Raw genomic sequence first — 14,292 nt, forward strand, 5'->3', positions numbered from 1 at the left:
CGTGGCAAAACCTCATCTCTACTGATTTTTGTATTTTTATGAGATATATATTTTTTGGCAGGGTGCGGTGTCTCACATCTGTAATCCCAGCACTTTGGGAGACCAAGGCAGGTGGATCACCTGAGGTCAGGAGTTCGAGACTAGCCTGGCCAACATGGTAAAACCGTCTCTACTAAAAATACAAAAATTAGCTGGGTGTGGTAGCGGGTTCCTGTAATCCCAGCTACTTGGGAGGCTCAGGCAGGAGAATTGCTTGAACCTGGGAGGCAGAGGTTGCAGTAAGCCAAGATCGCACCACTGCACTCCAGCCTGGGTGACAAAAGCAAGACTCTTGTCTTAAAAAAAAAACATATATAAGATTTTATTTTTATAAAATCTTATAAAAATAAAAAAATTAGCCTAGTGTGGTGGTGCACACCCATAATTCCAGCTACTCGGGAGGCTGAGGCACAAGAATCACTTGAACCCAGGAGGTGGAGGTTGCAGTGAGCCGAAATCATGGCCACTGCACTCCAGTCTGAGTGACTAAGACTCTTGTCTCAAAAAAAAAGAAAAGAAAAAATGTCTACAATTAAAAAGACGAAAAGAAGTGCTAGGGAGGATGTGGAGAAAAGGGAACACTTACACATTGTTGGTGGGATTGTAAACTAGTACAGCCACTATAGAAAACTGTATGGAGGTTCTTCAAAAAATTAAAAATAGAACTACCACATGATCCAGCAATCTCAGTACTGGATCCATATCCAAAGGAAATAAAATCATTATGTTGAAGAAATATCTGCACTCCCACGCTTACTGCATGACTATTTACAATGGCCAAGATGTGGAATCAGCTTAAGTATCCAACAGCGGATGAATGGATAAAGAAAATGTGGTATGTAACACAGTGGAATACATAAAACTGAATGAAATCCTGCTCTTTGTGACAACATAGATGAACATGGAGGACATCATGTTACATGAAATAAGCCAGACACAGAAAGACAAATACGATCTCACTCGTGGAATCCTTAAAAAAAAAAATTGATATCATAGAAACAGAGAGTAGAATAATGGCACCAAGACTCAGGAGGGGAAAAGTGAGAGATAGTTGGGAAAGACTGACCAACTGGTACAAAGTTACAGTTAAGTAGTAGGAACAAGTTCTGGTGTTCTATTGCACTGTAGCCATAGCTAACAATAAGGTATTATATATTATAAAATACCTAGAAGAAAGGGTTTTGAATGTCCTTATTAACAAAGAAATGATAAATGCATAAGGTGATGGTCACTCTATCTGATTTGATCATTATACAACATGGATATATTGAAATATCAAATTATGCCTCATAAATATGGACACGGACAATTACAATGTATCAGAAATAAAAAGAGACACCAAAGTAAAACAAGATTAGAAAAATGGACTATGTTTAATAAATGCATTCCTAGAACTGTGTTTCTAGAAGGCTTTGAGTGGCTAGCCCAGGTGGAACCATATGGTAATCCTCTTTTGCTGTGGGCTTCGGCAGTGACAGTCCCCATGCTTGTCCCTGTGACTATCCCGCTTCCCCAGGGGAGGTTTCGGGCCCAGGACGTGAATCAGAGGGGCTAAATGCAGGAGTGAGACCCTCTGTGCCAAAGCCACACATGCACGTGTTTGCTGTGTGCCACTCGTGGCAGGACAGGGGCCCTGAGCCGCATCACAAGCCCAGATCTCCAGGAATAGGACCCAGGTGTGTTCAAGTGGACAGTAGAGTTCAGCCGTCACCTGTGAGCTCCTACTGTATGTTAGACCATTTGTATACTAAGAGCACTAAGGTCATGCCATCTGCCAGCTGTCATATAACCTGTCTGAGTTTCAGTATTTCCATCATGAATTCATAAGGCTACTTGAAAGATGGTAGAGAAATTACGTGAAGGGTGTGGCCAGTATGCTTAATGCTCAGGCCACGTGGCTGTTGGCACCTAACAGTGTATGGCACCCATCACTTCAATGAGACTTGCACAGGAACTGACAGATCACCTCTTTGGTGAGTCCACAAATACAGTCACAAAATATTTGTGTATTCTTTCTCCTGTTTCAGGCCGTCACTATGGGGCTGTCAGTTGTGAAGGTTGCAAAGGTTTCTTCAAAAGGAGTGTGAGGAAAAATTTGACCTACAGCTGCCGGAGCAACCAAGACTGCATCATCAATAAACATCACCGGAACCGCTGTCAGTTTTGCCGGCTGAAAAAATGCTTAGAGATGGGCATGAAAATGGAATGTGAGTAACAATATTTAAAAACCACATGAGTTAATGTGGAGGGAGAGAGTAAATGAGTCCATTAAATAAGGTTTCTATACCTGGCCTTAAAATACTTTAAGAAAAAAATATGCACACAGGCTTCATTTTGGTTTACCTCATGGGTCAGCCAGGTGATTGAGAGCCAACGCTGCAGGGGTTGGTCTCTTCCTGCTGTGTGTGGAAAGCCTTATTACAGATGCATCAGGAGGCAGCTTAGTGGAGTGGGTTGAACACAGCCTTTGGAGGAAAGCTGATACCAAATCTACCTCCAGGTGTGCCACTAAGAGAGAGCTATGATGCCTGAGGACACACGTAGCCTCTCAGCCACAGGGTCCTCATCTGTGATCTACTTAATCACCTTACTTATATATTGCTCCTGAGGATTACATGAGCCTACTCCCTGTCTTCTTAGCCCCTCTACTTTCTTTTGGGATAAGGTCCTTTGCCAAGCCTCTGTGTAGCTGGGATTCTAAAGAGAAAGCTATTGCTCCTGGATGTGTGGGGCAGCCAGGGAAGGTCTCAGGCCCCTCCTTTCCACTCCCATAGACAGAATTTTGGGGGTTTTCAGGGACCAGTCAGCATGGAGGTCACTTCCCTAGCTAGTGGTGAAAACATGAAGACGAGGACTCAAGATGGGCAGCACAAAGAAATCCAAGGAGAGTGGAGTTAGGCTTAAGCCACAGTAGGAAAATGGAGCTTAGCAGAGCAAGGCATGCAACTTGCATGCAACTTGCATGGCAAGGCTGGTGGCCGAGGACCCAGGACTGCAGGCTTCCGCTGAGTATGCTGCATGGTTCTGTCATCTTTTGCATAGTTTTCTAGGAACTCTGAAAACCAATATATTTCAGTATTGCTGTTGACGTTTCTGGGAACGGGAATCCACAAAATTCACTGGAGAATAAATGGAAATGTATTTTTTGAGAAATTAGAAATATCAACCTAATTTCTGCCTGGTGTGATGTTTTTATTTTATCTAATGATACTGCTCTTTGCCCAAAGTGAATAAATAAATCACTGACTTGGTGTGGGACTGGCCCACATTGCCAAGCTGTCCTTTTTCTCAATGATGAATATTTTTACTCAGAGCAATGACTAAAATCAGTTTTCTTGTGATCACAGCTGTAGCTGCAAACACAATATTCAACTGGATAGCAGTTTGATTAGTAGCATATCTGAATGTTAGTCCCTGACCTTCATCAGTTTTGTCTTTAAAAAGCTTTCATTTTCTTCAGTTGCTTCTAACATGCATATCTGCTCTTATATTAGACTGCTAAAAGGAGAGTTTGCTAGCATAATATAAAATTGACACCCATTAAACAGTTTGCAGAAGCTATTCAGACTTGAGTTGGAAATTAGAAGGGTTCCTCTACAAATTGTGGCATAGGAAATGCATTCTATTAAGGGCCCACTTGAAGGTGGGCATTTCTTTTTTCTTTTTCTTTCTTTTTTTTTTTTTTTTTTTTTTTTTTTGAGGCAGAGTCTTGCTCTGTTGCCCAGGTTGGAGTGCAGTGGTGCTGCGTCTTGGCTCACTGCAGCCTCCGCCTCCCAGGTTCAAGCAATTCTCCCTGCCTCAGCCTCCCAAGTAGCTGGGATTACAGGTGCCTGCCACCACACCTGGCTAATTTTTGTGTTTTTAATAAAGGCCGGGTTTTGCCATGTTGGGCAAGTGATCCACCCATCTCGGCTTCCCAAAGTGCTGGGATTACAGACGTGAGCCACCACCCCCGGCCCAAAGATGGGCATTTTTTTATCCTTGAAAGAGTCTATTTTGTTAGCAGCATGAAGTAAAAACCAGCTGGGCACGGTGGCTTATGCCTGTAATTCCAGCACTTCGGCAGGCTGGGGCGAGTGGTTTGCTTGAGCCCAGGATGAGTCCAGACTGGGCAACATAATGAGGCTTCATCTCTACAAAAAATAATAAAATAATAGCATAAAATTAATAAAATGGCCCAGAAGGCTCATGGGTGCTTCCATAGGCCACATAGGTGCTGTGCTGCAGTTTTTTTAGCAGGGAATACCACCCATCGTGAGGTCTTTTTTATGCCTCTAGATTTGACATGGCATGGTTTGGCTTTATTCCTTCTCTCTGGCCGAAAAGTCCACTGTGAAAGCTGAGCTAGATGAACCTAGCACCAGAGTCATCCTCCCTGCAGTAATGGATTTGGGGTTTTCCCTTGTGGTTTTTATTGATTGGAATTGTTTCTCTAAACACAAATATTTATGTTGTGATTTAAGCTGTGCAGAGTGAACGGAAGCCCTTCGATGTGCAACGGGAGAAACCAAGCAATTGTGCTGCTTCAACTGAGAAAATCTATATCCGGAAAGACCTGAGAAGTCCCCTGATAGCTACTCCCACGTTCGTGGCAGACAAAGATGGAGCAAGGTCAGTCCCTTGTTCTCACTGCAATCAGCCTTTGCAGCTGATGGAGGAGGCACAGACGTGTCCCACAACAGGCACTGTTGTGGCTTCCCACCCATCTGCCATAGCCTCCAGCATTGTGTTGCCTAATTCTGCCCCTTCTGGACCTGCTCAGTCACACCTCTGGACAGGCCTGAGGATGCCTGATTTATGAAGGGGTCAGAAATTCTCTTAGCCTTGAATTCAGATTATGTCCTGCAATTTAGGCATCATTCATATGGAAGACAATTATTTTATGATTCAAGATTGGGGCATTTCTGCAGTACACACAAAAGGCCCAAGGTGAGATAAGGTCTCAGTGCTACAGTTAATTTGTATATTCTTTTTAATATAATCTATTGAACTTACTTTAAAAGGAACGGAAAGAGGGGAAAACAAGCAATCCAAAATGTATCAGAGAGAGAGCTGGAGTTGAGGATGCCTTGCTGATTTTCTGAAAATCAAGTTAACTTTTCTTGGCAGAATGGCCACAGTCTGCAGTCATCCTGGAAAGCCCTGGGGGATGCATCTGCATTTCATCCTGTCTCAAGCTGTAAACCTGACTTTATGTATATCTCATTGCAGAGAGACAGGGGTGGGGGTTCTGCTTAGTCACTAAGCGGCTGAGTCTACTTAGAACTTTTCTACTATTCAGACAGCTTCACAAATGTGGAAGGACAGGTAAATGCAGCATGATCATACTGTGCATAAAATGTTGGAAGCTACTCTGAGTTTCTTTATGTCTTAAATAGACAAACAGGTCTTCTTGATCCAGGGATGCTTGTGAACATCCAGCAGCCTTTGATACGTGAGGATGGTACAGTTCTCCTGGCCACGGATTCTAAGGTGACGTTCTCTACTCATGCTCTCTCTCATCCTTTATGTTGACATTGCAGGCTGCTTCTCTAACTGTGTGCACCACTTTCTTCCTGGCCTTCAGAGACCACATCAAAAGCATGACCTATGTCTCGGTCTCCTTATTGTTGTGATAGCTATCTTGTGATTTGTTTTAGAGATGCTGATGGCTTCTCAGATCAGAGCTGGCTGGTCATAATCACTGTAACATGTCAGTCTAGATGTCAATTTGGTGGACATTCAGTGGTTCTCTTTTCTGTTACAGTTCTCTTTTTCTCTTATACACATTGGCAAACTACTAGCCAAGGAAAGAAATACTTATCAGATGGCCTTTTTGCAAAAGCCCCGGGTTCCTTTTTATTAGATGATCTTCAGGAGGAAGCTCAGCCAGGAATCTATCAGTTCCAAAACTTTGCTAGAGCAGATCAGTCATAGGGATTTAACTTGTGGACAGAGATGTTTGTCAGTCCAAAAGGGGGAGACTTGCTGGCTCCTGTGAAGATAACCAAGGAGGGGGATTTTTTCCAGGCCAGGGAACTCACTGTTTGTCTCATCCTGGTGCTCCTGATGTAAACCAAGTAATGAGGAAGTAGTAGCAGCAAGCCACAACTCTAAGAGGGTGACTTGGTAATTGAGAACACTGGCATTGCTGCAACCATTAGAACCAGAGCAAGGCCTGCAGGCTTCCTCCTCATCTGTTCACAGTCTCATTCATGGGTGTACTCAGGGCATTACAGGGCATCCTCTTTTGGGAAAGAGAAGACAAAATTTAGAGCCCTTGCCTGTCATGGAGAGCTGCCCTGCATGCCTTGGTCCTCAGGCTGGGCCTTGCACCTTCTGTCTTTGGGCAGGGGCCACATGCATGATGGGAGCTGATGGATCACGCATCGTGGGCTTAGCTTATCACCAGCACACATTCTAGAACAGTGGCTCTGACTGCATGGTCAAATGCAGAGAAAGCGTAAGCCTGAAAGTAAGGCCCAGATAACCTTAAAAACAGATTACCAAGGGATTCACAGCAACCATTCTATTGGGCCATCCACACACAGACTGGGAATGAGAACCAAGACTCCAGAACTGGCTAGACCTGGGTTCAGAGTCTGACAGTGCTCTTCGTAGCCACATGCTTCTTTCCTGCACTTGTAAATTTCTTGGTACACAGTGAGCATTCAATAAATGTTAATGGTTAGGAATTAGTTATTGTCACTTTGGAGGAGAATGACCACAAAGCTGTATGGTATTTCAGGAATCAAGAGAAAGAGCTTCAGAGGCAGACTGTGTCCTACCCCATTCCTTCCTGTGTACAATGGAAACAACAATACCCCCCACAGAAGTTTGATACGAATAATAAAACATATGCAAAGCACCCACAGGAAGCTACTTTCAGAAACTGTTTTCCAATTTTACTTTGAAGTAATTATACATTTAAAATAATTTACTATGAAGGAAGTACAGTGCTATTACAGAGCTCCCACATAGCCTTCGCCCAGGTCCTCCCAGTGGTTATGTCATACATACCTACGGTACAGTATCACAACCAGGACATTGGCTTTGGTACAAACCATATGTATTGTTCTGTCTTTTTAATATTTCACTCTTCTTCAACTTCATTTCCTTCAACATACCTTTCTGTTATGAGGATCTTACAGTAGCTGCACAATATTCTATGTGTCTGTTGTGATTTATTAATCATTTCTGTTTATGACCTTTTCTACTGATTCTAGTTTTTCATTTTGTAATCAAGACATAACCTTGTGTGTACATATCTTGGTTTGAGTATATCTCTGGCTTTCTTTTCTTTTCTTTTCTTTTTTTTTTTTTTTTTTGAGACAGGGTCTTGCTCTGTTGCCCAGGCTGGAGTACAGTGGTATGATCTTGGCTCATTGCAACCTGCACCTCCCAGGCTCAAGCAATCTTCTTACCTCAGCCTTCCGAGTAGCTGGGACTATAGGTGCACAGCACCACGCCTGGCTAATTTTTCGTATTTTTTTTGTAGAGACGGTGTTTCACCATGTTGCCCAGTCTGGTCTTGAACTCCTGGACTCAAGCAATTCACCCACCTTAGTCCCTGCAGAGTGCTGAGATTACAGGCGTGAGCCACTACCCCTGGCTTTCTTTTTTAATTGAAATATAATTCACATGCCATAAAACTCACCCTTTTAGTGTATAATGTAGTGGTTTTTGGTATATTTACAAGGTTGTACAAACCATCCCCACTATCTAGTTTTAGAATATTTTTGTCACCTCAGAATAAACCCCAAACCCTATTATGTAGTCACTCCTCCTTTCCCCCTCTTCTCAAACCCTACCAACCACTAATCTGCTTTCTGACTCTATGGTTTTGTCAACTCTGTACATTTCATATAAAGGAAATCATACAATATATGGTCTTTTGTGGCTGGCTTCTTTCACTTAGCATGATGTTTCTAAGGGTTATCATGATATAGCATGTATCAGTACTTCATTCCTTTTTATTGCCAAATAATGCACCTCTTTTTTTTTAAAGACAAGAGTTTCGCTCTTGTTTCCTTGGCTAGAGTGCAGTGGTGCCACCTCGGCTCACTGCAACTTCTGCCTGCTGAGTTCAAGCAATTCTCCTGCCGCAGCCTCCCGAGTAGCTGGGATTACAGGCATGTGCCACCATACCCAGCTAATTTTGTGTGTTTTGTTTTGAGATGGAGTCTCGCTCTGTCGCCCAGGCTGGAGTGCAATGGTGCGATCTCGGCTCACTGCAGCCTCCGCCTCCCGGGTTCAAGCGATTCTCCTGCCTCAGCCTCCTGAGTAGCTGGGATTGCAGGTGCATGCCACCACACCCAGCTAATTTTTGTATTTTTAGTAGAGATAGGGTTTCACCATGTTGGTCAGGCTGGTCTTAAACTCCTGACCTCACGATCAGCCCGCCTCGGCCTCCCAAAGTGCTGGGATTACAGGCGTGAGCCACCGCTCCTGGCCAATTTTGTGTTTTTAGTAGAGATGAGGTTTCACCATGTTGGGCAGGCTGGTCTCGAACTCCTGACCTTAGGTGATCTGCGTGCCTCGGCCTCCCAAAGTGCTGGGATTATAGGCGTGAGCCACCACACCCAGCCTAATAATACACCTTTGTATGGCTATACCACATTTTATTTATCCATTAGTCAATTGATGGACATTTGTGTTGTACCACTTTACATTCTCACCAACTGTGTAGGAAGGTTCTCATTTCTCCACATCCTTACCAACACTTGTTATTATCCATCTTTTTTATTGTAGCCATCCCAGTGGATGTGAAGTGGTATGTCATTGTGATTTTGATTTGCATTTCTCATGATGTTGAGCATCTCTTCATATGCTTATGGGCTGTTTATATATCTTCTTTGGAGAGATGTCTATTATCTTTGGGGTTTTGTTTCATTTTGTTATTGAGACAGGGTCTCACTCTGTCTGATAGGCTGGACTGCAGTGGCACAATCATGGCTCACTGCAGCCTTGACTTCCTGAGCTCAAGAGACCCTCCCACCTCAGCTTCCTAAGTAGCTGGGACCACAGGCACACACCACCACGCCTGGCTAATTTTTTTACTTTTTGTAGAGACAGGGCCTTGCCATGTTGCCCAGGCTTGTCTCAAACTCTTGGGCTCAAGGGATCCTTCTGCTTTGCCCTCCCAAAGTGCTCTTTTTCCTTTTTTTTTTGACATGGAATCTTACTCTGTCACCCAGGCAGTGGCACAATCTCAGCTCACTGCAACCTCCGCCTCCTGGGTTCAAGTGATTCTCCTTCTTCAGCCTCCCGAGTACCTGGGGTTACAGGCACCTGCCACCATGCCTGGCTAATTTTTTGCATTTTTAGTAGAGACAGGGTTTCACCATGTTCGCCAGGCTGGTCTTGAACCCCTGACCTCAGGTGATCCACCTGCCTTGGCCTCCCAAAGTGCTGGGATTACAGGCATGAGCCACTGCATCCAGCCTCTTTTTCCATTTTTAAATTGGGTTGTCTTTTTATTATTGAGTTGTTAGCGTTCCTTAGACATTCTGACATTATCAGACATGATTCGCAAATATTTTCTCTCATTCTGTGAGTTGTCCTTTTGTTTTATGGGCTTTTACTTACTTGACAATTTCTTTTGAAGCACAACAGTTTTAATGAAGTCTAGTTTATCTGTTTTTGTTCTGTCATTTTGTCACATATCTAGATTTGTGTAAATACCACCACACCAAGATACAGAACTGTTAAATCACTAAAAAGATCTTCCTCGTGTTGCCCCTTTGTAGTCACACTTCCCTCTCCTCGAAGCTGTTTTTGAACCAGCATTATAACTTCATTGGCCTGAGAGTCATTTGCGTATCTGTGTTCATTTTTAATGTCAGTATTTTTTGTTTAATAGGCTGAAACAAGCCAGGGAGCTCTGGGCACACTGGCAAATGTAGTGACCTCCCTTGCCAACCTAAGTGAATCTTTGAACAACGGTGACACTTCAGAAATCCAGCCAGAGGACCAGTCTGCAAGTGAGATAACTCGGTACGAGCCCATGAGGATGGAGTCTCCCCTCCTCGCCTAGACACCCTCTCTCTATTGTGAGGGTGGAAAACAGCATTTTGGTACCCGTGCTGTATTTAACTAAGGATGATAAAATTGTTACAATGACCCTGCTCATCTGTCTTCTTTCAATTTTTTTTTTTTTTTTTTTTTTTTTTTTTTTTGAGACGGAGTCTTGCTCTTTCGCCCAGGCTGGAGTGCAGTGGCCCGATCTCAGCTCACTGCAAGCTCCGCCTCCTGGGTTCACGCCATTCTCCTGCCTCAGCCTCCCGAGTAGCTGGGACTACAGGCGCCCGCCACCACGCCCGGCTAATTTTTTCTATTTTTAGTAGAGACGGGGTTTCACCGTGTTAGCTTTCTTTCAAATTTTAACTGTGGGAACATAGACCCACCTACGTTATACAGTATAAAACAATCAAAACTTCTTTTCATTCCCAACCATGGAAAAGGAAATTGAGTAAATCAGTAGAAGTAGGAGGAAAACTCTAGTGGACAGCGGTTATTTGTATTAATTACTGTTTAATAATGCATCTGCATATTAAGAGTTCATTCCCTTTCCTACTTCTATTTTAACCTATTTTTCTCATCTATATTTTTTCTTTTTTCTTTCTTTTTTTTTTTTTTAATAGAGATGGAGTCTCACCATGTTGCCTAGGCTGGTCTAGACCTCCTGGGCTCAAGTGATCTTCCCGCCTCAGCATCCCAAAGTGCTGGGTTTACAGGCGTGCGCCACCACCCCCACCCAGCCCTCATGTATATTTTTTCTGAGTAATGAATTCAGAGCTTAAATCCACCAGGGTAACTAGATTGATAGTGGCTGATAGATAGTGATAGTATGAGCTAATGCCAGATGCCAATAACTGCTACTAAGGATGTTTCTTCTCTGCAGTTTGGCTCTTGTGCTCTGCTCCTAACATGCCAGACCAGCCAGATACAAAGCTGGAGACTATACAAGTGTTCCAGTCCTTTGTTCACTTGTGGTCTGATAACAAATAAGATCTAGGTCCCGTGGAAAGTGGGTGGGATTTGAATTAGGTAGAATTCTGGTTCTACCACTTACTATATGGATGGTCTTGGAAAAGTTATTTAACAACTGTAAGCTCAGCATTCACATCTGTAAAATGGAAGATAATTTTTAACTTTGGAGGGTACTTGTGAAAAATAGAAATTGGGCCTAGGTGCAGTGGCTCACAGCTATAATCCCAGCACTTAGAGAAGCTGAGACAAGAGGATCACTTGATCCCAGGGGTTTGAGACCAGCTGAGACCCATCTCTGAAAAAGTAAATAAATAATACATAGATAGATAGATAGATAGATAGATAGATAGAGAGAGAGAGACAGACCCCATCTCTGAAAGAGAGAAAGAAAAAGAGACAAAGAGAAAAGGAAGGAAGGAAGGAGGGAAAGAGAGAAAAAGAAGGAAGGAAAAGAGAGAAAGAAAAGAAAAGAAAGAAATTGTCCATGAAGTTAGATAATACATAGCTCAGTGCCTAAGATGATGTGTAGATAATACATACAAGCTTTCATTGTTTGCCGGATGCAGTGGCTCACGTGTGTAATCCCAGCACTTTGAGAGGCGAAGGCAGGTAGATCACCTGCAGTCAATAGTTTGAGACCAGCCTGGCCAACATAGTGAAACCCCATCTCTACGGTAGAATTTAATTATCTTTTCCCACTGTAGTTTTTCTAAATCATAGCTAGAATTCTGTTCCCCCTAAAAGCTGTAGATTCACAACAATTACATGCTTCATTTTTGCTCACAGGGCATTTGATACCTTAGCTAAAGCACTTAATACCACAGACAGCTCCTCTTCTCCAAGCTTGGCAGATGGGATAGACACCAGCGGAGGAGGGAGCATCCACGTCATCAGCAGAGACCAGTCGACACCCATCATTGAGGTTGAAGGCCCCCTCCTTTCAGACACACACGTCACATTTAAGGTGAGTGGATTCAGCCTAACCATGTGCCCCCAACCTGCTGGGGGATAGGTTCTGTACCAAAGCCGGTCTGCAGTTTTAAAAATCAAACCTTGGGGCCAGGTGTAGTGGCTCATGCCTGTAATCTTAGCACTTCGGGAGGCCAAGGCACGTGGATCACTTCAGCTCAGGAGTTCAAGACCAGCCTGGCCAACATGGTGAAATCCCATCTCTCCTAAAAATACAAAAATTAGCCGGGCACGGAGGCGCATGCCTGTAGTCTCACCTACTCAGGAGGCTGAGGCATGAGAATCACTTGAACCTGGGAGGCAGAGGTTGCAGTGAGCCAAGATCGTGCCACTGCACTCCAGCCTGGGCAACAAGAGTGAAACTCCACCTCAAAAATAAATAAATAAATAAAAATTAAACCTTGGAGTGAGCTCATCTTCAATCTGGTATTTAACATTATAACTTCAAACTGGATCTTGTATTCCAGAATGATAGTCCCATTATGAAGCATCTTCACTTGTCTTTTGCTCACAGTGCCATTTGGTTCTGAAGGTAACCATGAAGCAGGCGTGGCCCATCATTACTAAGACAGGCTGACATAGTGGTAACTGCTGAGGGCTGAATGCTCTGCCTCTGCCTCTCCGTGACTGCCTGGCTGCCCCATGGGCTCAGGCAGGCACTTTTGTCTCTTCTCTGTGTCATAGAAACCCTCATATATCTACAACAAGCAGGCAGCCAGCCATTGATCCTGACTGCTCTGCCCTCTAGAGCCACAGAAAGTAGATCCCTTGAAGAGTGCTGTTAAGGCCTCATGGGTCTTCCCCGTGCTGTCATTCACTGGTCTCACTTTTTCTACAGGACACTCAGAGGGTACCTGAAGCCCTCTCAGTCTCTAGGTCTCCAGACTGCTGAGTCCTCCTTTTCCCCCAGTATTTTTTTTTTTTTTTAAACAAATACGTAGGCTGAAGCGTAGTGATGTGATTGTGGCTCACTGTAAACTCAAACTCCTGGTCTTGAACTCCTGGGCTCAGGTGATCCTCCTGCCTCAGCCTCCCAAGTAGCTAGGACTATAGGCATGCACCACCATGCCCAGCTAATTTTTATTTTTATTTTTTGTAGAGATGGTGTCCTTGATATGTTGCCCAAGCTGGTCTCAAACACTTGGCCTCAAGCAATCCTCCCACCTCAGCCTCCCAAAGTGCTCCTATCACATGAGCTGCTTAGCTCTTACTTACTGCTACCTTAAGACCATCTCCCAAAATGGCTGCTAGTCCATGAAGTTGGCCCCTGTTACCCAGATTTTTTTTTTTTTTTTTTGAGACTGAGTCTCACTGTCACCCATACTGGAGTGCAGTGGTACAATCTTGGTTCACCACAACCTCCACCTCCTGGGTTCAAGCGATTCTCCTGCCTCAGCCTCCAAAGTAGCTGGAACTACAGGTGCATGCCACCACACCTGGCTAATTTTTGTATTTTTAATAGAGACAGGGTTTCACTATGTTGCCCAGGCTGGTCTCGAACTCCTGACATCAGGTGATCTGCCTGCCTCAGCCTCCCAAAGTGCTGGGATTACAGGCATGAGCCACCCGCACCTGGCCCCTGTTCCCCAGATTTAATTTAGACCTTAACCTATGGCTTAAAATGGAATTGCCATAGAACAAATAACAGTTTAGCTGAGGCAAGACTTGAGGAGTATGTTTTTGTGGGGGTGGGCTGGGAAGATCCCCTTAGGCTTATGGACCACATTCCAAGGCCCATTAGACCCTAGTTCACTGAGCAAGAAAACATGGGGAGTCCGTGCAAGCCCCCCGACTGCATGGGACTTCAGAATCAGACAGCAACTCTAGATGCCACTGCTATTGAAGCATGACAGGGATACATGTTGACAGACAAAGCCATCCCCTGTCCTTCCTTCACCTCCTGTGCCATGTGCCTCCTCTTTTCCAGCTAACAATGCCCAGTCCAATGCCAGAGTACCTCAACGTGCACTACATCTGTGAGTCTGCATCCCGTCTGCTTTTCCTCTCAATGCACTGGGCTCGGTCAATCCCAGCCTTTCAGGCACTTGGGTAAGTGGCCTCTTGCTGTGCATGTATCCTCGGGCAGGAGCCTTCCTCTCCCTAGGAATGACCTGGAAGAACTCTGAGGGCCTGTCTAGTTTGACTGTTCCTATGACCTCATTCAAAGGACCCTGAGTTTTTTATTAAATATAGTTAGTGGACTGGTAGCAGGATTACCAGTTGCCAGTTCTGCAATGTTCCTCTAACCTTTATGGAGCCTCCTAGATACACCAAGGATTTGGTGCTAGGAGCTGGGGATGGAGAAGAATGTAG

At 44.2% G+C, this 14,292-nt stretch overlaps 2 protein-coding genes across 24 annotated transcripts in view; one reads left to right on the forward strand and one right to left on the reverse strand.

Moving 5' to 3' along the window:
• Window positions 1-14,292, forward strand: part of NR2C2 (nuclear receptor subfamily 2 group C member 2) — a 114,992-nt gene that overhangs the window by 74,010 nt on the left and 26,690 nt on the right. For all 22 annotated transcript variants that reach the window (XR_008547215.2, XM_001158643.7, XM_001158452.7 and 19 more), the window contains 6 exons: window positions 2,067-2,246; window positions 4,503-4,650; window positions 5,418-5,511; window positions 9,881-10,014; window positions 11,797-11,974; window positions 13,907-14,028. Coding sequence is in view for 21 of the 22 variants with exons in the window: in XM_001158643.7 (XP_001158643.1) it covers window positions 2,067-2,246; window positions 4,503-4,650; window positions 5,418-5,511; window positions 9,881-10,014; window positions 11,797-11,974; window positions 13,907-14,028 (856 nt within the window). In the remaining variant the exon portion in view is untranslated. The remainder of the gene's footprint in view (window positions 1-2,066; window positions 2,247-4,502; window positions 4,651-5,417; window positions 5,512-9,880; window positions 10,015-11,796; window positions 11,975-13,906; window positions 14,029-14,292) is intronic.
• The window catches only part of MRPS25 (mitochondrial ribosomal protein S25), a 55,872-nt gene that overhangs the window by 9,241 nt on the left and 32,339 nt on the right, over window positions 1-14,292 (reverse strand). The gene's annotated exons all lie outside the window — the stretch shown is intronic.

The sequence above is a fragment of the Pan troglodytes genome, chromosome 2, assembly GCF_028858775.2.
Source record: "Pan troglodytes isolate AG18354 chromosome 2, NHGRI_mPanTro3-v2.0_pri, whole genome shotgun sequence".
In the NCBI taxonomy this organism is placed as follows: Eukaryota; Metazoa; Chordata; class Mammalia; order Primates; family Hominidae; genus Pan; species Pan troglodytes.